This window comes from Rhea americana, unplaced genomic scaffold, assembly GCF_003343005.1.
Source record: "Rhea americana isolate MKP2758 unplaced genomic scaffold, rheAme1 scaffold_0, whole genome shotgun sequence".
Taxonomy (NCBI): Eukaryota; Metazoa; Chordata; class Aves; order Rheiformes; family Rheidae; genus Rhea; species Rhea americana.
Genome location: NW_028185037.1, coordinates 1,110,820 through 1,138,069, shown reverse-complemented (window position 1 = coordinate 1,138,069; position 27,250 = coordinate 1,110,820). Strand labels below are relative to the sequence as shown.

Below are 27,250 nucleotides of genomic sequence, written 5' to 3'. Positions count from 1 at the left end.
CAGACCCATAAATCTCTAGGTATTCTCTAACCTGTGTGGCTTGCACCTCTCCTTCCAAAACTGTGCTGGTGCACATGGAAGTGAGAGAGCAGGCTTTGCCTGTGAGAACCAGGAGTAGAAACAGCATTGACTACTTCAGCCTTTTCTGTAGTGTCCATTGCTAGGTTGTTTGGCCTTCCAACAGCAGACCCAGATTTTCTCTGAATTCCACCAGCATACTTGTAGACTCCTTTTTTACTACCCTTGTAGTAAGTAGTACCCTTAGCAGCACCTTGTAGCACCCTTAGTACCTCACTAATCATAGCACTAGCTGGGATTTGTTCTTTCTGATTTTGTTCCTAAGTGCTTAAGTAATGCTTTAATACTCCTCTTTTTTCTTAGTCCTTGTTTCTACCTCTACTAGTCTCYCTTTTTGTGTTTTAGTTCATTGARAAGCTCTGTGATTACCTAACAGATTTCCCAGCACAAAAGTATGATTTGTTTCTGAGCTCTTAGTAAGTTTTCTATAAAAGACATCTAGCTTTCCTGAGCACCCTTTCACTTCTCAGCTCTTTCACAGGCTCTTTCTTCCTTGCAGTTCCCTGAGTAAGCAGAAATCTGAGCTTGTAAAGTACCGAGTCTTGCCTCTGCTCTTCCCCCTCTCAGCTTACATTTTGAACTCCATTATTTCATGGTCGCAGCTGCCCAAGCTGCCATCTGTGACCACATCACCACCAATTCTTCCCTGCTTGCAAGCAGCAGGTCAGGCTTTGTCCCTCTACAGTTTGTGTTAGGAAATTGTCACCAAGGCAGTCTATGAACCTCCCGAATTGCCTGCACAATGTCTTTTGTCTTGCTCTTCCAGCAGGACAGTTTAAATTCTCAATGCATACAAAAGTCTTTGTGGAGGTAAAGACTTCTGCTAGTTGTTTGTAGAAAGCCCTGTGCACTACATCTTTTTCAACAGGTGGTCTGTAACAGACCCCATGACCACCACCATATTCCCAGTGTTGTTTGCTACTCCGATTTTGACCCAGAGACTCTCAACAGGCTCATATCCAGTTTCATATTGGACCTCTGTGGAGCTGAGGAGCTCCTTAACTTACAGCACACGATTTGGACACATTTGAAGCTGAGGGAACCAGGGGTGACGACAAGGCAGGCAGAGTCAGTAATGTCTCTGACAAAGCATGCAGTCCCACAGTCCCACAAAGTCCCACAAAGAAGAGCAAAACAGACAGTAGCGTGTGACAGTAGCCAGGCTCAGCCAACAGTGATTACCGGACAAGTCCATAGTGACAAGAGTGGTCCAAGATCAAGCCAGGAAGTCAAGTTAGCTGTTCTGCAAGCCAGGATCAGCTAAGTACAAGGCTGGGCACAGGCATACCTATTCCGTAGTTCAAGCAAGAACCAAGGGCAAGGGCCATAGCTTAAATGCACCTCCCAAGCAAAGGGGCAGAGGCTGTGGACAAGGCTTCTTACTGCACTGAGTGTCTCTGAACACAGTGAYCGTGTTAACTGCATTCTGTTTTGTTATGAATGCTCTATATTAGGTTAAAATTAAGGGAAAAAATACCATCAGGTAGCAATTCGAGAAAAACAAAGTGGCTAGGCGTAACCATAAGGATTAGTTCAAAAGCTCAGGGAAGGACAAGCAAATATGGTGTAAAATCATTCTCATTCAAGATGCATCTTCTGAATCTRAGCATAAATAAAACTGATTAAGGCACTTTTCCTCACACTTGTTGTTCTTCAGAGCCTTGCTAATATAGTAAAACATGAAGAAAGGAACTGGGTAGCTTCTAATGCTGCAAAAGTTAAGATGTGAGATCTCTTCAGAGCAAAAGTGTGTCTGAGTCGCCATATGTTATGAATCACACTGGCTTTCAGTCAGCATAAACAAAATGAAGGAAGAAGCTTCAAATAGCTGGATTTAAAATGTTTGTAAATGTAAAWCCTTTAACATAAATTTCTACAAATTTGGTTTACATATTGAATCTCAGGGACACCTGCGAACTAGCCAAGACTCACACTCATGCCAGACCAGATCACTGCATCAGCAAGTAGGCTTAGGCCTCGGGCTCCAGCTCCCAGGYTCTTGTGATTATCTCAGCATCCTGGATTTCCTTTCAAGATAGAAAGTAAGCCGTAGTCCTTGTAGTTGCAAAGAAAAGCTTGAAAATGTAAATGTTATCAGTACAGTCATGCATGTCTTACAAATGTTTTCACTGGGAATCACTCCAACCTTCTCTAGGTGAAATGTGGGGAACACAACTCATGAGAGGAGCCCTGCCAAACACCAGTAGAGTACTCTCTATGTGGCAGAAAGAGAAGAGAGCTACAAATTAAGATTATCAGTCAAGCAGGTAGAGTTAATTCCTGCCTGCTAAGTTAACTATTAAGGAGATTTTACCACTACTGCTGCTTCTTTCAAGAGGACAGATGGTGCCTTCTACTTGTATTAGGGGAGACAAGTCCCAATTATTGTTCTTTAGGAAGATAAGGAGATAAGGATAACTCCCTATAYGAGTTGTGTGTAGGTTCACATAAGTTATAGCTGGTAGAGGCCTTCTGTTTGCATCCTTAATCTGGACTATGTTAACAAAGCCCTGTGAAATGTGCTTGTAATGTTCCCAATATAATAGCTTCAAGGTTCCAACAGAGATGCTAATATATATTTTTCACCTTTAGTGGTCATCTTGGTGATCAGTTACCCAGGAGAAGTCTATCCAACATGTTGGATATCCTTGAATTAGCAAGGATTTGAGCAGGTAGATGCAACACAGCACTGTGTAAATATATTAATTTSAGTCTAGAATGCATAAACCTGTAGTCCTGTGGTGTGCACACGTGGTTTTATGGCTTCTGTCTCTTCAAGCAATCCTTATTTTCAATTTAGTTTTTAGGAACCAGCTAAGGTATATCTGTTTTGTGTATATGTGTATGTGTATATGCTATCATAAAGAGCTTTGAGAAAGTAAGTGTTCTTTGGAAAAGAAAGTATAGACAGTGGAGTTCATATGGGATAAAATAATTTTCTCAAATWTTCTTATAAAGTCACATTCCACTTTATTTGTCCTGAAAATATAATCGTTTTATTATTGTCAAGGGCTTTCATCATACGTAAAGGCTGGTTGCATTAAAGCATCAGGCATATAAAAAAAGAGCTGTCTGCATCAGGAAGCAAATTGCCTCTGGAATTACAAAGTAGTCTCTGAATGTCAGTTATGGTTCTTTGGTAAGGTATTCAAAAGTCCCTAGATGTCTTTAAAAACATAACTTATTTGATTTCTGACTTGTTTATCTATTTTTAGCATTGTTGGAGGATCGAGACTATTCTTTTACTAGTATAAGTTAGTTAACTCCACTGATGTAAAACTAGGTGATGTATCTAAGTAAATGTCAGATTCTATGACTTCATTAATAGTGTTAGACCCTATGGAGTTTTGGTTACAAAACGTTTTGATTACAGCACAGTTATTTTTCTTTTCTTTTCTAAGGTACTTATATGAAAGTAGTAGCTGTTGCTAGAATTTACATGTCTTTGCAGTCATTAACATTTTAAATGGGAGAATTATATAACAAACCCAAACCTGTAAAAACATTGACGCTCCTGATGAAGTCCTAGTTTGATCTAGTGAATGCAGCTCAAAAGCATGCTTGTGCATTTATTACAGATTATATCTAACTTGCTGTGAGCAAAGTGAGGAGGTAATTTGTTAGGAAACAAATGAGACAACTTATAGAAATTCGCTGCATAATGTCAAACAATATTTATGATGCTAATTTTGATACTGCATGTTATACATATGTTCTCTAAGAATTCATTCAAGTAATGTGCATTGCACATCAAAGTATACTTAAGTATGGCAGATATTTCTAAAAAAGGAACATATTTTCATGGTTTGAAACAATATGGTGGGAAGTCAGAATGGTGCTTAGAAAGGCAAATACTAAGCAAAAGTAAATGAGATATCTGGTTTTTACCTAATTCATTTCTGTATACACCTTACTGATGCTTCCTTCCCACCCCCTGCCATTTAGGACCAGACTATTGTTCTCTGCAGGACCATGGCTGTGAACAGGAATGTGTTAATACAGATGATTCCTATTTTTGTCGATGCCAAGATGGGTTTACACTTAATCCAGATAAGAAAACATGCAAAAGTGAGTAATTCTTTGGACATAATAAAGTTCATCTGCTTTTATTTGTTAAACCTGCTGTGAATGGTTTTCTTTCCAGAAAGATGAAAGTGTTCTCTGTAATTAAGGTTAAAACAAATCTTTCTTTATAAACTTGAATTTTGACCTGAGCCGGTCATGCTGGAAAGAAGAATACAGTTTGCTGTTTCATGGACTAGATTGTATATTAGACTTTTTCTTAAGAGATTTACGGGAACCTGAGGAGTGATGTAGGAAGGCAGTGGCTCAAAAACAAGAAGTTCATTACTTGCTTGAGACATTCTGACCTTGTTTTGTAGTGACACAAACATCTGCTTTTTAAAATTTCACCCTGTTTGGCTGACTTGATCTAGCCAAGGACGATACTACATACAAGACTTTTGAGTTACAGCTCCTTTTGAGTGGGAGCCTAGAGTTACAGCAGATTTTTCATGTGATGTTCTTAACGTAAAGGAGCACATATTTAGTCAAAAGAGTAAGCTTGACTTCATGACTCAATAGAACTGAGCCAGGAGGACTGGTATATAAATCAGTGATATGTTATGAATAGGATGCTTACCTAGAGCAACACAATTATATTTTTAGGACCTCATAAAATTTATCTGTTTCTGAAACTGTTCTCTCTTTCAGTTTTAAAGCTGATTTCTCATGAAGATCTTTTGTCTACAGGGTGCTTTTTTCACARCAATCCCTGCAACCATGTTTTTTGTTATCTATATGGTATTTTAACACATTCAGGATTCAGGACCTAGTATTGTCTAGAATATTTATTACCAAGGCTGTAATTGTGAATTAAAGGTAAATTGCAACTCTTGTTTAGAATACTTTTCCTTAATTCCCAGAGGCTTTGGATCAGCCTGTAAATCTGGTGACATTTTCATAATCAAGCTCCTATTCCAAAAATTTTTATAAGAAGGCTAATGTTAGATAACTTTGTAAAATAAATCAGAACATTTGCATATGGACTTTCTTTGTCAGTCAGGAAGAATACATCATTTTCTACAATCAGCAGGCATTCCTGCTTTCCTGTGATGCATTAGTTTTGATGGTTAGTTTGGATGACTACAGAACCAGGGAGTATGGGAGTCAGAAGTCTTGCCTAGCCGAGCAGTAACAATCAGCTATCAGATCAGCTGCTATCCACGGTTTTAACCAGTGTCCAAAGCAGAGAATCTAGTACCATTTAAGAAACATGGGCTTTTCTAAGCCACTTTTTGGAAGCCATCCTGTTGGCTTGAACTCTTCAGTGCTTTTCTCTCTACAGAAGTAAACTTCTATGTGTTAGGTCAACATGACCTGTGAACATGAATGTGTTAACACTGAAGAGTTATTTGTATGCAAATGGGAGACACCCTAAGACAGGATGGCAAAATGTGCAGAACTGAATGTTCCTCATAAACTGCAGCAACTACTTACTGCAGTGGGGTGAGGTGTGAAAAGAGGGAGAGAACACTTCCAGATCTCTTTTGAGATCTCCCTGAGCTGTGTAAACCTCTGGTACTGTAAAGTCTCCTAAGAGCCAGTGCTAATGAAGTAATGCTGGAGTAAGATCCCTCATCAAGTGGAGAATTAATGCATCATCTTCTGTAATTCAAGTAACTGGAAAAATGTATTCAGCCAAGGTGTCTAATATAAAGGCAGTGCTTACTGTTAAAACATCTGCATCATTGCTACGTGTTATTTAAACTGCAGCACACCTAATACTAATTCTAATTTTTATGGACGACTTGCTTCCACGTGTTTATGCTGTCGGTGATTGTCTGATGAAATGCACTCTGTTGGTAAGAAGGTTACCAAGGGAGAGATCGGTGTTCCACCAGAAAAACCCAACAACGTTGCCCACTTGTAGTCACCCAGTTTTCAGAAGACGCTTTTTACCTGAGAACCATTTTGCATACTTAACACACAATCTAAAATTTTGGTAGCRTTTTTCTTTGATGTACTTATGACAGGGGAGTGCTCAGATACAGAAATTAAGAAAGCAGATAGGTAAAGGGTAATTGTATTTTAAATAAATACAATGGTGATAAATAAATACAGTGGTGATAAAGAAATATTTAAGAAAACATGGATATGTTTTATACATATTAGTTACACAATTATTTGGTTTGGGTTTTTTTAGAGGGACAAGAACTCAGCAATTTCTAACAATTAGATGTTTTTAGACGTTGAATTTTTTAAAATAAACATATTCCACAACACTAGTTACTTTTGGAAATGTATCCTCTTTCTCTTCTTCTACCCCATTTCCTACCCCTTTCCCTTCCCTTCCTTCTTACAGTAATTTTTACATATATATGTATTAAATTATTAAATCAAATTTGTAGTTATAATAGATTTTGAAGCCTGAATAGTTTATGAAGAAGCTTTCCATCTATTCCACTCCTTGAAAGAGTGTGTTAAAAGATTCTGTGTGAGAACCCAAAGTATTTAAATGTTTAATTCRCATTAGTATAGGTATTTGTATTGTAAAAGATGGTGCCAAACTGCAGATGCAATTTTTCAGAAAGCATACTGTTTTTTTATTATTCTCTTTTTTTTTTCCCCCACATTCTTCTTGTGCTCTGAGAAGTTACACAAGTCTCTTCGTGATGATGTAAACTCATGGAAAAAGGAGACTGTTCCAGCTGGAACTTGCTTTAACTAGTAAGAACGTCAATCTCAGCTTCACTTGTTCAAGCCAACATTATCTATAATTATGTATCTGGATGAATTCCTATAAACTCATTACCTAGTTAAATGACCTAATAAACAATAMTATTTAAGTCTAAGATATTTTATTATTAAGTATAGAAAGTTTTTTTGTTGTTTTTGATGAAACAAATAGTTACAGACATGTCTGCTTGCATCTGTAAATAATTTGCAGATAGGGACATATGAAACTGTGTTTGTGTCTGAGAGAACTCCACTAACTTCAGTCGAGTTAAGCTAAAGTGATTGGGCCTATATAACTAAAAATAGCCGTTAAAAAGTCAGCAATAAAATGTCATGAGGAAGTTCAGTATAAAATTTTTTTCCTAAAACGTGCTTTTTCTATACTTACGGAGTCAGCAGATTGCAGAGTACATTCAGAAGTGCACATATCTTGCCCAACTGCTTTGCTGTCCTTTGTATGAGACACAACACAGATTTTAAACTGGAATTCAACTCTCTCTTTCTCTTTCTCTCTCTCTCTCTCTCTCTCTCTCTCTCTCTCCTTCACACAAACTACTGCATACAAAGATTCAAAAATATTCCACTTTATCTTAGTTGGAATAGGAAACATTTCCCTCCCAAAATCAAAGAAAAGGAACATGTTAAGACACTCCCACAGTCATAATCTGTATCTRTCCCCAGTAGGTTTGACTGATAGACCATGTTAACATGATAAAGTTTAAAATTGGTGATTTTTCATCCTGTTAGAAAAGAATTCACTGTTTATGAAATAATTGAGTTGTTAGTTAATGCATGTTATTCAAATAGGTGGGTATATTGCATAAATACAAAGCTGTACTGATCTTCTTCCCTTGCTCTGTGAAGGCTCCGTGTACTAACTACATGTCATAGTGTGCGTGTCTAAGCCTCTAATGTGCTTTTTTCAATTATTAACGCCAATGAATAGGAGTGGACCACTGTGCTGAAAGCAATCATGGCTGTGAGCAACTGTGCCTAAATACCGGTGATTCCTATGTCTGTCAGTGCTCTGAAGGATTTATCATCAATGAGGACCTAAAAACCTGCACGCGTAAGTCTTCTGAGAGCCTCCCTGATTTCAGCTCACCTGAGAAAGATTTCTGTTTTCRTACAAGAACGCACCTCCAAGTTACTCTTAAACACTGCATTTCAGAAATACCTTAATAATGATTTGAAAGCAGACAGATGGAGGAAAAAAAGCATTAGAATGGACTTAGAAAAATGTTGAGATGACTGTAAATCAGACTGGAAATCATTTTCAAATTCAAATCGGAGGTTGGATTAGATGATCTCCAGAGGTCCCTTCCAACCTTACTGATGTGCTGCCAGACAGGTCRCCTGACAGCAGTGTCCCCCAAACCACTTCATGTTATCTGGGGAAGGAGGGAGGAGTGTGAGTACGATGCYAGTTTTACATTTTGCACTGGAGTCCTTAATACATGAATGAAAGTTGTCCAGGCACCTCTCCACCCTTTGTAAAATGATCATTGAGAGTCACCACAGTTTTGCAAAGAGCCAAATGCCCCCCCTTTCAGGAAAAATACATATAGAAAGGGCCAGAAGAAGAGAAATGTGAATGTGTTTTGCCTCTTGACTTTTCCTGAACCTATCCTTTCAGATTAGAGGGTTTGGGCCACTTTTGCTACTTTCTCAAATTCGTTGAGTGATGCAGCAGCTCCTGAGTTTGCTGCTTTTCTTGYACTTTGGCAACACACAGTTTCAACAGGAGTCGAACTGCAACTGGTCAGACACAAAAATGGTATAAGGAAGAGTGAGGCAAATTAGTGAAGGCAACTTTGTTTTTGTCTTTGTCCTATCCTTTTTAGCCTCACCCAATATCTTGACAGATTGTGCTTCTGTCTGTCACTGCAGCCCTCTGAAAAGGGGCAGACAGTAATCTGCAAAAACGGAGCTCTTGTATTGGATGTGTAACAGGGATTGGGTCTGTTCAAAACAATTTATYTGAACATTTATTTAAGCAAACCACTGGAAGTCTAGAAACAGCCAAACATTTTTTTTTTTTTTAAGAATTTTAGCAACCTGTAAATGGAAAGATCTATTTCTTTTGTAATAAAAATGAGCTGTTCTTTTACCTGGACTGATTTTCCTCCAGGCACTAGATCCATATGCAGCATTAAAATTGCTGTGGCTTCTGGAATGCCTCTATGCAATGAAACAGATCCCTAGTGAACTGTTCTTTTTCTTGCCAGTGAACCTCTCCCCTCCCTTTAGGAGGACCTTCCCCTTAAGAGCAGGATTTGTCCTATTCCTGAGCTCCAGATGAGTCACTAAAACCTCAGAGACAACCTTTTTAGACCATTATGAAAAGAGTTTTGGCATCTTTGGAAGGGATTAACACTTAATACATACCTCTACTAATGGGAAAACATCTGGGGAATCACAATTCTGGTGCCATATAAACCGGCACAAGTATCTTAAGACAGCTGTGGGGACACCTGAGTGGTAAATTGGTTTTTGTTCTGACAACTAATTACGTAAAAATAAATGGCACTCTGTGTGCAGCCAATAGGGAGTAGTGAGTGCTGCTTGCAGAATACCAGGGATCTACATCTTTGTATTACAGAGAATAAATCATTAGGAAATTTGAGCGGAAAAATGGGCCGTATGTGACCACATTTGTCATTTTCAATTTTCTGCKCAAGTTTTCAAAGTCTAAGCCAAAACCAGCTGAGGTCCCTAAGAGTTTTCTGCTTGCTGCCACAGGTCAGGTGCACAAGCGAGTTCTGGGAACTGCCACATTCATAACAGATTATTTATAGATTTTATTTAAAGAAGAAAGTTCACAAGATAGCTTTTCCGACTTTGTCACTGTCTGTTAAATACAACCATTGCTAAGCAGGTTTTTAATTCAGTTTGTAAGTCTGGAGACATGCGGACTCTACTGAGCAATACTAATGTGGGAAAGTATATTTTCTCAGCTCTGCTTATAGCAATGGACACAAAGCATTCCATTTTACTGAAGGTATATGTATATTRTCAGATAAGGAACTGATCTATTGCTTAACCAATTTAATGTATTTGTACTAACTGGCATATATGACCAAATGCTAGAGTTAAAAAAAAAATGATTCATTCATTTTTTTTTTTTTTAATAAATTCAATTGCTCCTGCAGGAGTTGACTATTGTGCTCTGAGTGATCATGGCTGCGAACATTTGTGTATAAATGGTGACAGATCTTATACTTGTCAGTGTTTTGAAGGATACAGGCTTCGTAATGATGGGAAAACGTGTAAACGTAAGTTATTATTCAGCAAGTCAACGTTATATTTTTTGTGCATGCATAGAAGAAATGTATAAGGGTAGGATTTGATCCCCTAAACACTGCTGTCCAGTGTCATTTTAAATGCTCCGGAGTTCCARAAGATCGCAGTTTCTCCTTTGGTGTCATATTTGCCAGGAGTATGCATAGGGCTTCTAAGAGACACTAGATGCATATTTTAAGGCACCTGATTCACTCCCTAAATGTCTATATTTATACTTATAAATAGTAGCTTTGAAATTGGACTATTGTGGATCCAAAACTATTCAACTCAGATTTACATTCTTGTACTGGAAAACTGTAATTTACAGGAAAATGATAAACATGTATAAAACTTAACTCCAGGAGAAAAAGCATTACTGTTTCAGGACTAGGCAGGTTTATTCCTGAAGGAAAAAAAAAAAAAAANAAAAAAAAAAAAAAAAACAATTATGGAAAGAACTGTTTCCCATCAGAAAATTTCCTTGAAATGTAGATGTGTGGTTTAGCTGCCTTTGTAAATCCCTGTGGGTCACCAATATACATATTAGGGACACATGAAATTCTGTAAATTCTGGAATCTGAGCACTATGGTTTTCATTAGTAACAACACTGTAAATTAGTAAAAGGATAAAGATGTATTTTTCTGTTACAATAAAAGCTGACAGAAGTTGTGACAAAAGATTCGCAGGGGCCATTGGAGTCCATGGGCAAGAATATTTAGTAACTGGGAATTGCAAGACTTTGTACATTCTGCCCTTAACACAATTTTTTATCTATTAAATTATTCTCAGGTAAAAATATCTGCAAATCAGTTAACCACGGCTGTGAACATCTTTGTATTAGTGCCAACAATTCCTACATCTGCAAGTGTCGTGAGGGATTCACACTGAGGGAGGATGGGAAGACATGCAGAAGTGAGTCTCTCTTGAACATGTTTCTGTGTGCATTAGGCAAGGGAGAAAAAGGGAGTTATCACTTCTCACTGCAGAAACATCCTTATGAAATCTACACTTATGAATATATTTTCCTTCAAAACCTATATATGAATATATATGTCCAAATCATTCACAGGACGGGACATCTGCAAATCGGTCAGCCATGGCTGTGAGCATATCTGTGTGAACAAAGATGACTCATACGTTTGCAAGTGTCATGAGGGCTTCCTATTGAGAGAAGATGGGAAAACATGCAGAAGTAAGGACTCTGATAATTACCGATAAACTTATATCTACAGTAGGTGCATTGGTGGAACTGTTTAACCAACCACACTGTCACAGTTTACCATCATAATACAGGGCCCATGCTATTATGCCTTCTGGAATCTTGTGAGAGGTTCTGTGAACAGAAATAGTTTATTTTAATGGATAAACTGGTATGACCAGAGACAAAAACACGGATGTTCAGATACCAAGTGCTAGAAGTGCTTGTTGCCTAAATTTTTGTCCATTTCTTCTAGTGATATCAGTTGACCTAATAAAAATAATTATTTCTCCCTGTATAATATATGAATTTGTAGGTGTGCATTAAAATACTCTCAACTGTTCTCAGGTAAAGATATTTGCAGTTCTGTTGACCATGGCTGTGAACATATTTGTGTTAATACTGATGAGTCATACATCTGTCGGTGTTATGAGGGATTTGCACTAAGAGAAGATGGAAAAACATGTAGAAGTAGGTATCCTGATCTTTAATAGAAGTTTTCCTGTATAATCTGTGTTTTCATTAACATGTTTTAACTAGTGGCACCCTTAATTTTTCCAGATACAGATGTTTGCAATTCTGTTGATCATGGCTGTCAGCATGTTTGTGTGAATACTGATAATTCATACATTTGCCAGTGCTATGAGGGTTTTGTACTGAGGGAAGATAAGAAAACATGTAAAGGTAAGTTATTTGATGTTTTGGCATGTTTTGCAATCAGAGATCTAGTGAAGAAACATATTCTGTTAGAAGTAGGTCTTCTGATTTGTGATTTCCTCAGACAAAAATAAGGAGAAATTCTGTATTTTATTAGGAACTTAACACTTCTAATCTTTACATCTTTGGAAATGTTCTCATTAGTCAAACTATAGTAAATATCTAAATTATTCCTAGATAAGGACATCTGCAGATCAGTCAATCATGGCTGTGAACATCTTTGTGTTAATAATGATGATTCATACACTTGTCAGTGCCGTGATGGATTTGTACTGAGGCGAGATGGGAAAACSTGCCGAAGTAAGTAGCTTACCTGCATATGCTAACAAAAAAGAAATTTAATTTCCCTTTTATTAGGAGGTTATTCACAGGTTCACAGTGCTCAGAACAGAATATTGTCCTCTACAGAGCACTGRAACAGGTTGCCCAGAGAGGTTGTRGAGTCTCCTTCTCTGGAGATATTTAAAACCTGCCTGGACATGATTCTGTCTAACATGCTCTAGGTGACCCTGCTTGAGCAGGGGGTGGAGGGGGTTTGACTAGATGATCTCCAGAAGTCCCTTCCAACCTCAGCCACTCTGTGATTCTGTAATACAGATCATAAGTTATCTATGAATTAATTATTGCTTGATTTAAAGATATATTTTAGTAAATGAACCAATTTTAAGTTTAGAGTGTAGTTCTTAGAATGTGAACTTGACTTCTAGACTGAGTATGTCGAGCTTTAATGTTGAGCATTGGATGTTGCTGCATTTTATTTTGATGAGTTGCAGTTCTAACTACCTTGTGTTGTTCTGTATTTACTCACGTAGACCACAACTTAGCTCTTAACCTGTTTTTTAGTAAACAACAAGCAGATGAATTTCCTTCCGGCTCTTTGTATGTTTTCTAGTCCTTTCATAAGTCTTTTCCTGCTCTCCTAAAATTTCTGCCAGTTATCAGTCTCCCTTTGGTGGTACCACATCTGTACAAAGTCTTCTAATCGGACGCTCAGAAGGGTCAATGGTAGAGGAACCATAACCCACCTAATTCTTATTTGAATCTATACTTTTTGTATGAACGAAGATAGCATCGGTCTATGTGACTGTAAGATTCTACTAGAGCCCATGTTCAGTCAGTTATCTACCATGACCCATAAGCTGTTTAAAACTTACAGTCACACAAGTGTCCCACATCCTGTAAGTACAGCCTTCCTTCTTTGTTTCTAGATGTGTAAACTTACTTCTGGCTATTTTAAAATACTATGGTTTGCCAGTACCCAGCTTGCTAAAAGATTCATGTCTCCTTGTATCAGTGACTGCTCTATTTTTATTTACCGTTCTYCGAAAATTGGAGTAAGTTTATAAACTTTGTCAGTGATTACTTTATATTTTCTTCTGTGTTGTTCATAAAAATGTGAAGTAGTAGAGGAGCAGGGCAAATTCTTAGAAACAAAGCCAAGCCATGTGATGATTCCTGATTTACAATTTATTCTTAAAACCTCTCTAGCCAGTGTTAATCCATTTAATCTAGCCTGTTTTCTTCATCAAAATAAATACYAAGACTGCTGATGCCTTACTGAGTTCTCTGGTATATGAATGGTAGGGCTTAATGAATCAGTCTCATAAGCAACTAAAAAAGATACTGATTTTGTTTTCCACATTCTCTTTTTCCATAATGCCAAGCTGATTGATACTAATTTTCTTTCTTTGGTTTTCTCTAGATCAAGTTACATGTTCTCTATTCCATTATTTTAATGCAGATCAGTGTCAAACTGACAGGCTTACAATGAACTAGTTGTTCTTTTCAAACACTGGCACAACACCAGCTTGTGTGTGTGTGTGTGTGTACACGCACACGTGCACACACACRTGCACTAACATGTACTGGGCGTGGAAACTCCTCAGTGGTTTGGAGTTTCTTCTGAATTCTAGGAGCTTCTGAAAGTTACACTAAGCATCCAAAGAGGTCTTCAGCCAACTCTTTTATAGCTCTTAGCATCAGCAACCTGGAATTGTTGATTTTAAAATGCGTGTCTCCAGCAGGTCTTATGGACCTACTTCTCAGCTGATAGAGCTCTTCATATCAGTTGTATCAGTAGCATATTTCATAAATTCAGATCTGAATATACTAAATATTTTTACCTTTTCTGCATTAAGGTTGGCAGTTCTGCCACAGTACTTTTAAATAACTCGCTCATGCTATCCTTGATTTTGTTGGGCATGCATTTCCCTTGATCTTTATCTCAGTATGCCAGTGTTTCCAATACCTAATATTTTCATTTGTAGTAAATACTGTGAATTTTTCTTTCAGTCATTCATTATATTCAAATCTTTTTTTAATAGTTATTTTCAATTTCACTTTCTAAACCATAAATTAGGTTTTGGGGGTTATCAAGTAAAATAGCCTTAAACAGTGCAATCATCATTCTTTTTTTTTTTTAATTATTTCTCCTCCCACCCCAAAATGCTTCAATTCATATTTGCTTTCAGCTATGTTACTTTTTAAGTAATAGCCATATAAGTTTCTGGTTTGGATTTGATTCTGTCTGTAAACAATAACTGTGTCTGAGTTATAGCTGTATATAAGCTGATGCTAATTTTTACTTACATGATCATTTCTTCTTTATCTGTTAGAAGGGAGTGTAGCTTAGATTTGTGATGTCTTGAATGTAATGCTTATTAAGTAAGGAAATTGTCTTCTGTAGTATTATTAAGAACTTTTCTATCATCAGCAGCATGAGACCTCCAAGTAATATGCCTCAGGCTGAATTTATTGTGAAAACATTAGTTTTTCTTCCCTACACATTTTAGTTAGGTATTTTGCTCAAGAGCCAATAAGAACTTGGCAGTCAGTTGATATGAAAGTTTGTTGATATGTAGAAGTAGTCCTCCATTAGCAACTGGAAATACTTTCTTTTGCATTGGAGTGACAAATGACAAAGAAACTGGTAATGGTGAGAGACAGCTCCACTTCCTCCTATATTTTATATAATTTGTATTTGATTTTTTACTACCGTATCCTTCTTAACTAGGGTATGATGAATTGGTTTTAACATCGCACTCACACCAAACACACCATCAATWTTCAGCAATGCCAGTTAGATTTTATTTATCCTCTTAAATAAGTAGTTCCTATTCTTTGTTTTTTTCAATACTCTTGGCATTGATGTAAGATCCTTAATGAATTTGTTTTCTTTATTTCTAGTGGTGTTTTGCTTCATTTTGTTTTTATAACCATGAATTTGTGCTAAATTATTCCCTCYTTTCATGCTTATTAGTGCTATTAATGTAAGGCACTCCTCCTTAGACTAGTCAGATCATTCCTAAAATGTGTTATTGGCAGTGGGAGGCCATCCAAACCATGCRGTTCCTTCAGTTCAGATGGTGATGAACTCATGTTCCATATAAGCTAAAATGTCATTTGACTGGCCAGGAATTTGCCTTCTGTTTGCAGCCCCCCATCTCTCTTTGCTCATGCGATTATCCCTGCAGTCTTTCACTAAAGAAAGATAGTTACACAACTWWAGTTGTGTAACTATCAAACATCATTAAATATTATCTAACTATTCTCAGGCAAGGATATTTGCAAATCAGTCAACCACGGATGCGAACACGCTTGTGTTAATGCTGGTGATTCATTTGTTTGTAAGTGTCAGGAGGGCTTCCTGCTAAGAGAAGATGGAAAAACATGCAAAAGTAAGTAGTATATTTGTTAACATACTTTTTATCTGCAGTTCATACATGTGTAGAAATGTATTGACTAGCAAGAACTCTCATCTRTTCTCAGATAAAGATCTCTGCAAATCAGTCAACCATGGCTGTGAGCATGTTTGTGTTAATACTGATGATTCATATATCTGTAAATGCCATGATGGATTCCTACTGAGAGAAGATGGGAAAACCTGCAGAAGTAAGTAGCATGAGAACTTAATTTGATGAATTGCACATATAATCAAGGCCTCTGCTGATGTGTTTTGACTACCAATTCTTTTGTTTGCAGACAAAGATGTTTGCAATTCAATCAACCATGGCTGTGAACAAGTTTGTGTTAATACTGATGATTCCTACATCTGCAAGTGTCATGAGAAATTCGTCCTGAGGGAAGATGGGAAAACATGTAGATGTGAGTAGCCTGATTTTTATACACACACACATACACACACACACACACACACACACACACATATATATATACATATATATATATATATATAATATGTCTTCATTTGAGATTTGTTAGGTGTTGTTGAGGCTGTGAGTGATTGCACATCTGTACGTTCATCTGCTTTTTTCCAGCTATTTAATMTGTTTAATAAAAGACATTATCACTCCCTAAAAAGCCTCACCTAACAAACTTCGTCCACTTTATCCTCTCCTCTCAGATAAAGATGTTTGCAACTCAGTTGACCATGGCTGTGAACACATTTGTGTGAATACTGGTGATTCCTTCATCTGCAAGTGTCATGATGAATTCATCCTGAGGGAAGATGGGAAAACATGTAGATGTGAGTAGCCTGATCTATTAAAAAAAAAAAAAAAGAAGAAGAAGAAGAGAGTATGTTTTCATTTGAGGTTTGTTAAGCATTGTTGAGGCTGTGAGTGCTTGTAAATCTGTACATTCATCTGTTTTTTTCCAGCTATTTAAAATGTTTAATAAAAGATATTATTGTTGCCTAAAAAGCCTCACCTAATGAACTTCATCCACTCTTCTCAGATAAAGATGTTTGCAACTCAGTTGACCATGGCTGTGAACACATTTGTATGAATACTGGTGATTCCTTCATCTGCAAGTGTCATGATGAATTCATCCTGAGGGAAGATGGGAAAACATGTAGATGTGAGTAGCCTGATCTATAAATAAATAAATGATTAATTTAAAAAAGAGTATGTCTTTATTTGAGGTTTATTAAGTGTTGTTGAGGCTGTGAGTGATTGCACATCTGTACATTCATCTGCTTTTTTCCAGCTATTTAATCTGTTTAATAAAAGATATTATCACTCCCTAAAAAGCCTCACCTAATGAACTTCATCCACTCTTCTCAGATAAAGATGTTTGCAACTCAGTTGACCATGGCTGTGAACACATTTGTGTGAATACTGATGATTCCTACATCTGCAAGTGTCATGATGAATTCATCCTGAGGGAAGATGGGAAAACTTGTAGAAGTAAGCTTTTTAATCTCTACTAGATGCTTTGTACCTTCTGATCTCCTAATAAAACGCAGTATGAAATAATAGTGTGTTATTTGCATCTTTAACATAGAATTAATTTCATGGAAGTCAGATTTTTCATGGAAGATTATTGCTATGATTTTTACATTTTGTGAAAGTTCTTTGCTTAGTTAACTGTGCTAAATATAATTTTCATTTTTCCCAGGTAAAAATATCTGCAAAACATTCAACCATGGTTGTGAACATGTCTGTATTCCAGCTGGTGATTCATTTATTTGCCACTGCCATGAGGGGTTTATATTGAGGGAAGACAGTAAAACATGCAGAAGTGAGTACCTTGAACTTTTATGAGAAATATATGTTTTTAGTCACAAAAGAGATAACAGACTCAAAGTTTGTCTATGTCAATTTTGCATTTGAGAAGCAGTCTAATAAGGAAAATTCTCTTTAACCATTCTCAGATAAAGACCTGTGTAAATCCATTGACCATGGCTGTGAACACATATGCGTTAGTAATAACAGTTCATACAGCTGTCAGTGCCATGAAGGCTTTGTCCTGAGACAAGACGGAAAAACATGTCGTAGTAAGTAACTTAGGATGTCTATCAGTCACTCTGCTCTGACAGTAATACACAAAAGAACAAAGATATTCTGCTTCTTTGTCATACACTCTTCAAATATCCTATCTGTAATCTTTGAATTTATAAWTTTTTAAAATAGAATACTCCATAAATACTTCAATTATTCCTAGGTAAAGATGTCTGCAAATCAGTTGCCCATGGCTGTGAACATATTTGTGTTAATAATGATGATTCATACATTTGCAAATGCCAGGAGGGCTTTGTACTAAAAGAGGATCAGAAAACCTGCAAAAGTAAGTACATTTTATTTTTTAAATATTTGTTTCTTTGATTTTTTTAAAATTACTTGACCTTGGAATACCTTACTTCAAAACTGATATAATATTGGAAATCACAAAGCATATGTAAATGTGATGGAAAATGTCTTGAACCATTTAATTTGAAGCTTTGTAAGCAAAAACTAGTAAATTGARACAGTTGTTTTGCTATATTATCAGGTAAAATAAGAATTCTTGGCCAACATCGGGAAAAAAAGCTAGAGTTAAATCTTATTACCAAGAAATAGAGACTTTAATCAGATTCATAGAATCATAGAATCATAGAATCAGTAAGGCTGGAAGGGACCTCTGGAGATCATCTAGTCCAACCTCCCCGCTCAGCAGGGTCATCTAGAGCATGGTAGACAGGGTTGCATCCAGGCGGGCCTTGAAGATCTCCAGAGAAGGAGACTCCACAACCTCTCTGGGCAACCTGKKCCAGTGCTCCGTCACTCTCACAGGGAAGAAATTCCCCCTCACGCTCAGGTGGAACTGCCTGTGCTTCAGTTTCTGCCCATTGCCTCTTGTCCTGTCACACGGGACAGCTGAAAAGAGTTTGTCCCTGTCCCCTTGACACCCTCCCTTCAGGTTTATACACATTGATCAGATCCCCCCTCAGTCTTCTCTTCCCCAGGCTAAAGAGGCCCAGCTCTCGAATCCTATACTATAGAGCTTCTATATTTATAAGCTTCATTTTAAGAAATCATTATTTTTATTTTCTTATCTTCTAACATGACATATGAAGATCACTTCCCAATTCATCTCATCACCTATTAATTCTTGGGGAAGAAACTTCCTTTTTTTTATTATTTATTTTTTGCACGTAATTTGGAGGGAGATTTTTATTACCAGAAATATRGTAACATGCTCATGGCTGATCTCAGCCCTAATTAAAAAACCACGGGTTCTGATATTCGTATTCATTGCATTTCCATCACCTCAGTAGGTGTGACACATTTTTTCCTCAGTGTCTGCAGAAAGGAATTCTTGGACAGCAGTTCTAAATGGAGCTATTGTCTAAGAAGAACAGGCAAAGCTTYGTAACTAAACTTCCTTATCTTTACTCTGACTTGGTAACAAAACTCTTTAGTAACTTCTGCAGTAAAAGCAGAAAGAAATGTGGAAGAACGTATGCGGAGTTCTCTTTTGATAGATATCTCTTGATAACTTCGATTCTCAGGACATATCTAACAACCCCGAAACCTCAGTGCTTGTACTATCCWCACAACCACTCAGGATCTATTGGTCTAGTCTACAATCAGTTAGTGATAAGAAAAGTTACAGAGCTTTCCAGTTTCCTACTAAGTGCAGGCCCAGATGTGGACCCGGTACAAAACACAGACTTTTAGAGATCTTACTAACCACAGGCAAAGAAACATTGCTGTTTTCTGTAACAGGAGGCAGAGACATAGAGCATTTGCAGTGTGTTAAGAAGCRATCTGTTTTCAGTTCACCTAAGAAGCGATCTAGATCACTCCAGCGAGTGATCTCACTTGAGACAGAATCATAGTGTATATATATCTAAATAATCTCTGATAGGTGCTTCAGTAACCTGTTTCCTAAACTATCTAATGACAAGGTAAGATTTTGATGTGCCAAGTAGTCAGTTTTCATGATTTCACTTTACTATGTTTTTTTTTCGTAATAGCCAATTATCTTTACAGCTGACGAAGCCATTAGCTAATAGCCTTTTCTATTCACATGAGAAAAACTAATTTATTGCTGTCTTTATAATAATCCCCTTCTACATCTTGGAAGGGCCTTCTCCTGCTTCATATCCATCTTTCTTTTCCATGTGAAAAATCTCTGCTCCTTCAACATTTCTTCATGTGCCATGCTTTCTAAATACCTTATTGATCTTGCTATGAAATTCAGGACTGTCTCCAATACATCTTTAAGGCTGATAGCTAAGGCTGAGCACTGTATTCATCTGAGACCTACAGAATACTGAACACAGCTGCACAGTTATCTATCATCTCTTGTATTCTGTTTACAGCATTCTTACTACACAAACATGAGAGATAAGTAGAGATAGAGCTGAGCATCTCTGCAGTCAGCTCCTTGCACAAAACATGCTGGTGTGTGCCTGCTGCAGGCAATTCCTATCCAGAGACAGCACCTGGCAGAAACAGCCTTTTTGCAGCTTAGWGGATACTTTCCATTCCCCAGATTCCCTAGCCCCATCATGGATGCATRATGCCTACACATTGCTTTGGATTTTTTTGCATGTTCATTTGCCCAAAGGTATAAGTACATCAAATTTGTCAGTCTCTCCTGGATTCATTCCCAGTTTTAATGGGTAAACCAGCAAATGTTTATTTCAGCAATTCATAAACTTTCTAATTACAAGATTGTAAGACAGTTACGGAAAAAGCAATGTATATAAACAATTCTGATCTAAGTATGACTGTTAGTCACCTTTCTAACATTCACACTCACTTATAATATAGTAGCTGTTTCACTGCCCCCTAAAGGCATAACCTGTAAAGCCAATTGCATTGTATGAATTTTGTCCCCAAACTTGAACCTCATTTTAATCTGTAAGACAGTCTACCTAACCTCCTCTTTTTTTCTCTCAGCATTCCTCCAAATGCTTGGCTTTTGCCTCACTCTTCCCTGTCACTCTGAACATGATTCTTAGGCCTTCACCCTATGCAGACTCAGTGACTCATTTCTTTATACCACCTTTGCCTGCTTTGCTACTTACTTGCTGCAGTACAAATGCACCTACAATGATTCACATCTCCCTCTAAGATGTCGTTCAGTATTGGATAGCTACAGAAATGCAAAGATAGCATTTTGGCCTATCCCTGGRAGAAAACTATGGCAACTCTATTTCTATATCCTAGTTCTGTTCTTCAGTTATAAAATTTTTCCTATTTAACAGTTATTCTTAAAACTTGCTGATTGTTGCAGTGTTCTTAAGTACTGTAGTATTCTACAAAGCAATATGTCTCATTAAGTATCTACTGTGGCTATATTTTTGGTMTAAGTCATAGTCATTGGCACACTCTTAGCTTTGGATATAGGTGCAATATCTTTAAACATGCTGGCAAGGTTGACTGAGCCAGAAACAAAGTACTCTAGACACCTCTGAGTTCATACATCTCCCAGGCATCTAGCTCCCATTTTCAGCTTTGTGGAGCTCTTTCGTGATATGAACGCTGCAGGTTTCGGCCTCACACTAAATAATTGTGCTGCTTATTTTGCAGGATGCTCTGAAGGCCCAGTTGACTTGGTGTTTGTRATTGACGGATCAAAAAGTCTTGGCGAGGACAATTTTGAAATTGTAAAACAATTTGTCTCAGGGATCTTGGATTCACTTGAGATTTCACCTAAAGCTGCTCGAGTGGGTTTGCTTCAGTATTCCACTGAAGTCCGCACAGAGTTTACATTAAGGCGGTTCAGCTCAGCCAAAGACATGAAGAAAGCCGTATCTCAGATGAAATACATGGGAAAAGGTTCCATGACAGGACTGGCTTTAAAGCARATGTTTGAGAGGAGCTTCACAGAAACGGAAGGAGCGAGACCATTGTCAGCAAAAGTCCCTCGAGTCTCCATTGTGTTTACCGATGGACGAGCCCAAGATGAAGTCGCTGAGTGGGCTACAAGAGTAAAGCAAAAGGGTAACTGGAGATGTTTTGATTCTTTCTAAAGGCAAATATTGTTAAAAATAAGATGCTATAGTATGTGCTAATCAAGAGAGAGTTTGCTGTAGTACACTGGCTCCTACAGTGACCACTGCAGCAGGCTATCAGATCTTGGGTAGTCACAGAAGCCTTTGCTATGAGGTCTGTCATTCCAAGGTCAGAAAAATATGAGAAATAAGCAGTAGTGCTGTCTGTCTTTCTTTTTCTATATGCCTTGCCAAATGATGGTTCATGTCAAAATGTAATTGAAAACCGGTGATTTTTAATATAAAAGATTTCTGGGGCAGAAATCCATCCTCTAGGACAGCTATACCAAAAATCAGAAGCTTTTCATCTCTTCAGCTGAGCTGACTGAAAATTTCCAAAATATTTCAAGGAAATAAAGAAGCCTTTTTCCTTTGCAGAACATTTTCTATTTTATGAGGAACTCTATTTAAAGACCCTGGGTTGATGAGATGAAATATAGGAAAAGCAGCCAGACTTTAGAGAATGGTGCATATTTTTTGTCTTTTTTGTTTTGTTGACTTGGCATATCAATACTTGATGCATGATTACTATAGCCCTGGTCAGTACCGATACCACCCTGTAAGGAAAAAACGGAGAATGCATAAGGRTGTGAGAAGGAATCGTGTGGCAAAATTGAGTGTAGGAGGCAACAGAGCTAACAAGTTTGCTGTCACAATGAAATATAAACAAAACATTGTTTAAAAAGTTAAAAACAAAACCAAAGATTTGTGGTTTAAGTAGTGAGATCTGGGAGAGTACRTGGAGAATTTATAGGACTGAAGAAGAAGTCAAGCCAACCTTGCTTACTTGCTGAATGAAACCTCAGCTCTGGACTGCTCACAATGATGTTTGTAATGTGACAAGCCAAATCCATCCCCTGTGTAACTGCAGTGTAGGCAATGTAGTAATGCTGAATATRAAATTGGCCTTGAATGTTTTATCACTGATATCTCCAAGTAAGTGTTCAAAAAGCAATAGACTTCAGCATGACTGGTCCATTCATTAAATTGAATCAGTTTCTGGTGAATGTTTTACTTTCCTAGTTAAAGTGCAATGGCAGGCAGATTCATGATAGAAAGCAATGAGATGTTTCAACAAAAAGCTGAAGACCTGAAATAYACATATTTTATAGAACCATCAGGCCCAGGATTCTTCAGTGAGAGGGTTAAAGCTGCAATTCGGTAAGTGTGTAGCTGTTGTTATCCAGTGATGATAGAGCTATCAAACTGCCCACCCTCTTTTATCTACAACCGTCCAGCTGAAAAGTCAGCTTCTGCTCTTGTGGCTTAAAAAAGAGCTTCAGTCACTATGATGTTAATTGCTGTATTATGAAACGAATTCTCTATTAGGGAAGGCATCCCTAACACATCCGCACTGGAGATACTTGTACCAGTGTCCCTGTTCAAAGGCTTTTTCTTTCCTAGCCCCACAAGTCAATTCTTTTTCCCTGTTTTCCCTCTCCTCACAGGTTTGGATTCCCTTTGCTGTGTCTCCCAGCTCACTAGTGTCCCTTAAGATGTAGGAATCTAGCTTCAATGTGCTTTGAGGATTTCAGTAAAAAAACACCAAATGTTTCTATTTTTCTCAGAAATTACTGGCTTCTTTCAAGATTCTGTCCCACTTGCTGACACACGTCAGATCTCCCCATCGGCCAGCTTTATCGCACACCCCTATACACACCCATACAAATAACAGGAGCTTTCAGTACAGCTGTGAGACTGACTTAAAATATACGCTTCTCTTGGATGCTTTGCAGTACTCCTGGGTTCATTTACTGTCAGAAGTGGCCAGGCAACTGCCATTTTTTTAACTTGAAAATTATCTGTTAAATTATTACAAAGCAGTGAGTTTCTACACAAGTGCTAAACAACCAGAGCATACTAAGCTGGTTCAAACACAATTTGGGAGATACATAGCACATATACATCTTGCACTCTCTCTCCCTCTGTATATAAAATGACTAATACTCATATTTTCCTTTCATAGAGAACCAAGGTTTAAAACTGCTGATGTAATAATTATATGCAATTTCTTTTGAATCTAGGTATAATTATCTATGCTGTTGGAATTGGAAAAACAATTGAGGAGGAGCTGCTGGAAATTGCCTCTGAGCCATCACATAAACATCTTTTCTACGCTGAGGATTTCACAGCCATGGAGGAGATAAGTGAAAAGCTAAGAGTCCAGATCTGTGAAGGTAGCCGTATTCTATTTTCACTGAGATAGAAGAAGAATGAATGCATATAGATTATTTGTAGGCCTCAAAGGACAGTTAGTTTTATTCAGTGTGACCTCTGTCATAATACAGACCATTTGTCACAGATATTGCAAGACTATAAGTAACTCAAGGTAATACTTCTGCCCTTTAGTGTGTGAGGAATATATACCCTTAATCTAAACCCAGGAAAAAGGTATATAATAATTTCCTTTTCTTTGTTTTCACAAAGATTGCATTAAAAATACAACTTCTGAGCCCAGGAGAACTGATTACTCTTTCTCTTTGCTATGTTTAGGTCAGCCATGCACTAAACCCCACCCAAAGCAGCATGATCTAGTTCATTGGGAATGTGAAAAATAGTGAAAGTCAGTGATTTATAATGTCTTAATGAGAATAAATTCAGCAGAAGAAATCATCAGGAGCTATTGTGCATATTTACAGAACACCCAAATTAATTGATGGAATATGTTTTCAAAAATGCAAGTAGTTCAAAATACAAAAACTGTGCATAAGCTCCAAGTTCTGTGCCACAGATGCAGAGCCTATATTCCAGAAAGCACTCTTCCTCACTTCAACATATACAGCCTCCCTCTAAACATCCCCTCCTGAAGTTTTGCAAGGGGAAGGGGAATGTGAGCTGAAATGAACCCTGTTCGAGTAGAGAGAAGACTCCCTCCCATTCACATTCTCCCAGGACTCATTATTATTAATTGGTACTTGAAGCAAAATTCAGAAATGTTACCAAATAATGGTGCGCATTAGAATTGTAGAGAATGGTTTAATTTTCAACTTTTTTTTAAAGAAATTTTGATTTCATTAAATTCATATATATATATGTGTGTATATATATATATATATATATATATATATATATAAAGCAGTGTATTTCTCCCTCAGATAGATGTCTAGGAAGAATGTGGAAAAAAAAAAAAGAATCTGAGAATGTTTCAGAGATTGCATATCCCTTCTTTCTCCCTTAGTCCTAAGAATCTAGCTCTTTGTGAAATACAAAATACTATGATAATATGAAACCAAGTCTGTTCATTAACCTTCTTACTAGGCAGATAATCTGCTGATGACAGTATGTCATCCAAAAAGCTAGGGAGATTCCAAAGCCAAAATTATCTGGCAATTGGTATAGTAATTCTCATTCATTAGCAAACTCCAGAGCTCAGTGGTGGTAATACATCCTTCACATCCTTCAGGTACCCACAGGGGTTTTTAGCTGCCATTTCACAATTTTTCTTTCTGCCTTTTTTTTTTTTTTTTTTTTTTTTTTTATTATTATTAATGTATTACCTGCCACATGAAAAATAAGTAAATCCTGCCCCTTTGTGGCAGTTTCTAAACTGCACTTCTAGTCTTCTAGTAACTGGGCAGAGTTGGTGCCTCACAGCTTCCCTCCTCCTTCCTCCTGTCTCACCAGTAGGCAATGCCTCACACCTGTGAATTCAGGGCTGGCCCAGCCTTTTYTTCTTTCCCCCCTGCTCTGGACACCCCAGGACTACCTGTTGCTCATCAACTCACTCCACCAGCTGTTTTGCCTCCAAACCTGTAACACAAGTTGAAAGTTCAATTTTTCCTCTCTAGGCTGGCTTATAGCCTAGATTTGTTCCCCTTCTGTGCAACACCACTAATTTCATTTTGACTTCAATCTTTGTCCTCAGYTGAGGACTTCTGAGGCTCCAGCCTAGGAGGGCAGTGAGCGAACCTCTGACCCTCATGCAGCCAGCACATGATCTCCACTGACTAAGCCTCTCATCCCCTGTCCCARCTGTGAATGACTGCATGTTTCCAAGTAAAGGAGCCCCCCTAAATCTGTTTTGCTCTTTGCTTTTACTTTGCAAGAAAGCATCAGCTTGGTAGAATAGTTGTTTACTATTAATTATTCTTAATGAATTGTAGTAAAAAGAAAGGGGAAGGGGCTCTTCTGCATCTTAAGAGGAATTCAGTCAGGAGGTTTCCATCCATTGCCTTGGTCCACGTTCATTCCTAGTCTGAATGGAAGCATTAAAAAACGCTACAGCAATGATTGCTTCTTCTCCCCTGTTCTGAGCGTGTACATTATGGGAGCCTTTAATCAAATGGTAACACATTGTTTTTATCGCAAGATCCAGCCCTAGTCAGACGACAGTACTCATTTAACAGCCTGCTGGTTAACATTCTCTTCACCTTCCAAACTAGATCTGTATCACTGCTGCATATAAACAGCCACTGCTTTTGAAGAAAGTCTTTCATTTTCTCATAGGCTATTTCTAACATAATACTTAGGGTTTGATACAAAACAGAAAACTGAAAGCAGCCACTCAACTTTAGCATGCTTCCCCAGCAAATTCACTGCACTGTATTCAGCCAAGAACTTTATTAGTGTTAACAGCCTTTGTCCGTACTTACCTTTTCCTCACAGTTGTGATAAAAGTTACAAAATCAGAGAGATTCTGAAGCCTGAAGAGGAGTGTTCTGAAATGCCCAATTCTCATCCCAAACCTGAGATCTTCTACTCCAGCTCTACTAACCTATCAGTCTTGTTTCCTATCCCTTACATCTGAATCCTAATCTTCTTGTCTATGCAAGTGCAGCTTCAGAGCTCAGGCTTTCCATCTTAGCCCTCCGCCTTTTCTAGACAGTTTCCCCATTAGCTGTTAGCTCTTAAGCCACTTCTAGATCAACTTGTCCTGAGTCAAATGCTTCTTATAGGTTCTTCTTACCTGTCTCTCCCCTCCTACACTTAGAATTTCTCTATCTTGTTTCCTAGTTCCTCATTCTTAACAGACTCTTCACCCACTCAGCTTTTTCCTTACCATATGATCTCAATCCTCACTTCTTTGCCCTGGACACTTTCTCCGGGATCTCAGCATTCCTCCCACCAGCTGGCTCCCATTTTGGACATACCTAAGTATCTTAGTTCTTCCCACTGAACTCTGGTCTCCTTAGTGCTCTCACTTTCAGTGGAAGAAACACATAGATTAGGAGGGAGTCCTAGATGCTCCATCAGTTCACCCAGCACTACTGATCAAGGTGTGCAGCTATTAAATTTAATGTTCTCCAACTCATCTGTGCCACAGCTAATTGAAGATGAAGTGCTCATTTTGTAGGGAGAAAAAAAAAAAAAAAAAAAAAAAAAAAAAAAGCTGCCTCTATGTTGGCCTTTTGAGGCAGAAAGAGGAAAATGTGCAGAATATTCATTCAGGTGGTTATACCTACAAATAAAACAGGTTTCCAGTTGTCTCTAGACATCCATTAACTAAAAAACAAACTTACATGGATTTTAAAATAAGTTCCTACTCCACAAATTCATGTAATTCATGATT

At 37.6% G+C, this 27,250-nt stretch overlaps 1 protein-coding gene across 3 annotated transcripts in view; it reads left to right on the top strand.

Annotated features, from left to right (window-relative positions):
* The window catches only part of MATN2 (matrilin 2), a 65,521-nt gene that overhangs the window by 33,880 nt on the left and 4,391 nt on the right, over positions 1-27,250 (top strand). For all 3 annotated transcript variants that reach the window (XM_085302444.1, XM_085302358.1, XM_085302526.1), the window contains 19 exons: positions 4,024-4,146; positions 7,763-7,885; positions 9,969-10,091; positions 10,889-11,011; positions 11,169-11,291; positions 11,646-11,768; positions 11,859-11,981; positions 12,192-12,314; positions 15,569-15,691; positions 15,783-15,905; positions 15,996-16,118; positions 16,378-16,500; positions 16,710-16,832; positions 17,039-17,161; positions 17,373-17,495; positions 17,629-17,751; positions 17,919-18,041; positions 21,278-21,691; positions 23,766-23,918. In XM_085302444.1, coding sequence (XP_085158570.1) covers positions 4,024-4,146; positions 7,763-7,885; positions 9,969-10,091; positions 10,889-11,011; positions 11,169-11,291; positions 11,646-11,768; positions 11,859-11,981; positions 12,192-12,314; positions 15,569-15,691; positions 15,783-15,905; positions 15,996-16,118; positions 16,378-16,500; positions 16,710-16,832; positions 17,039-17,161; positions 17,373-17,495; positions 17,629-17,751; positions 17,919-18,041; positions 21,278-21,691; positions 23,766-23,918 — 2,658 coding nt within the window. The remainder of the gene's footprint in view (positions 1-4,023; positions 4,147-7,762; positions 7,886-9,968; positions 10,092-10,888; positions 11,012-11,168; positions 11,292-11,645; positions 11,769-11,858; positions 11,982-12,191; positions 12,315-15,568; positions 15,692-15,782; positions 15,906-15,995; positions 16,119-16,377; positions 16,501-16,709; positions 16,833-17,038; positions 17,162-17,372; positions 17,496-17,628; positions 17,752-17,918; positions 18,042-21,277; positions 21,692-23,765; positions 23,919-27,250) is intronic.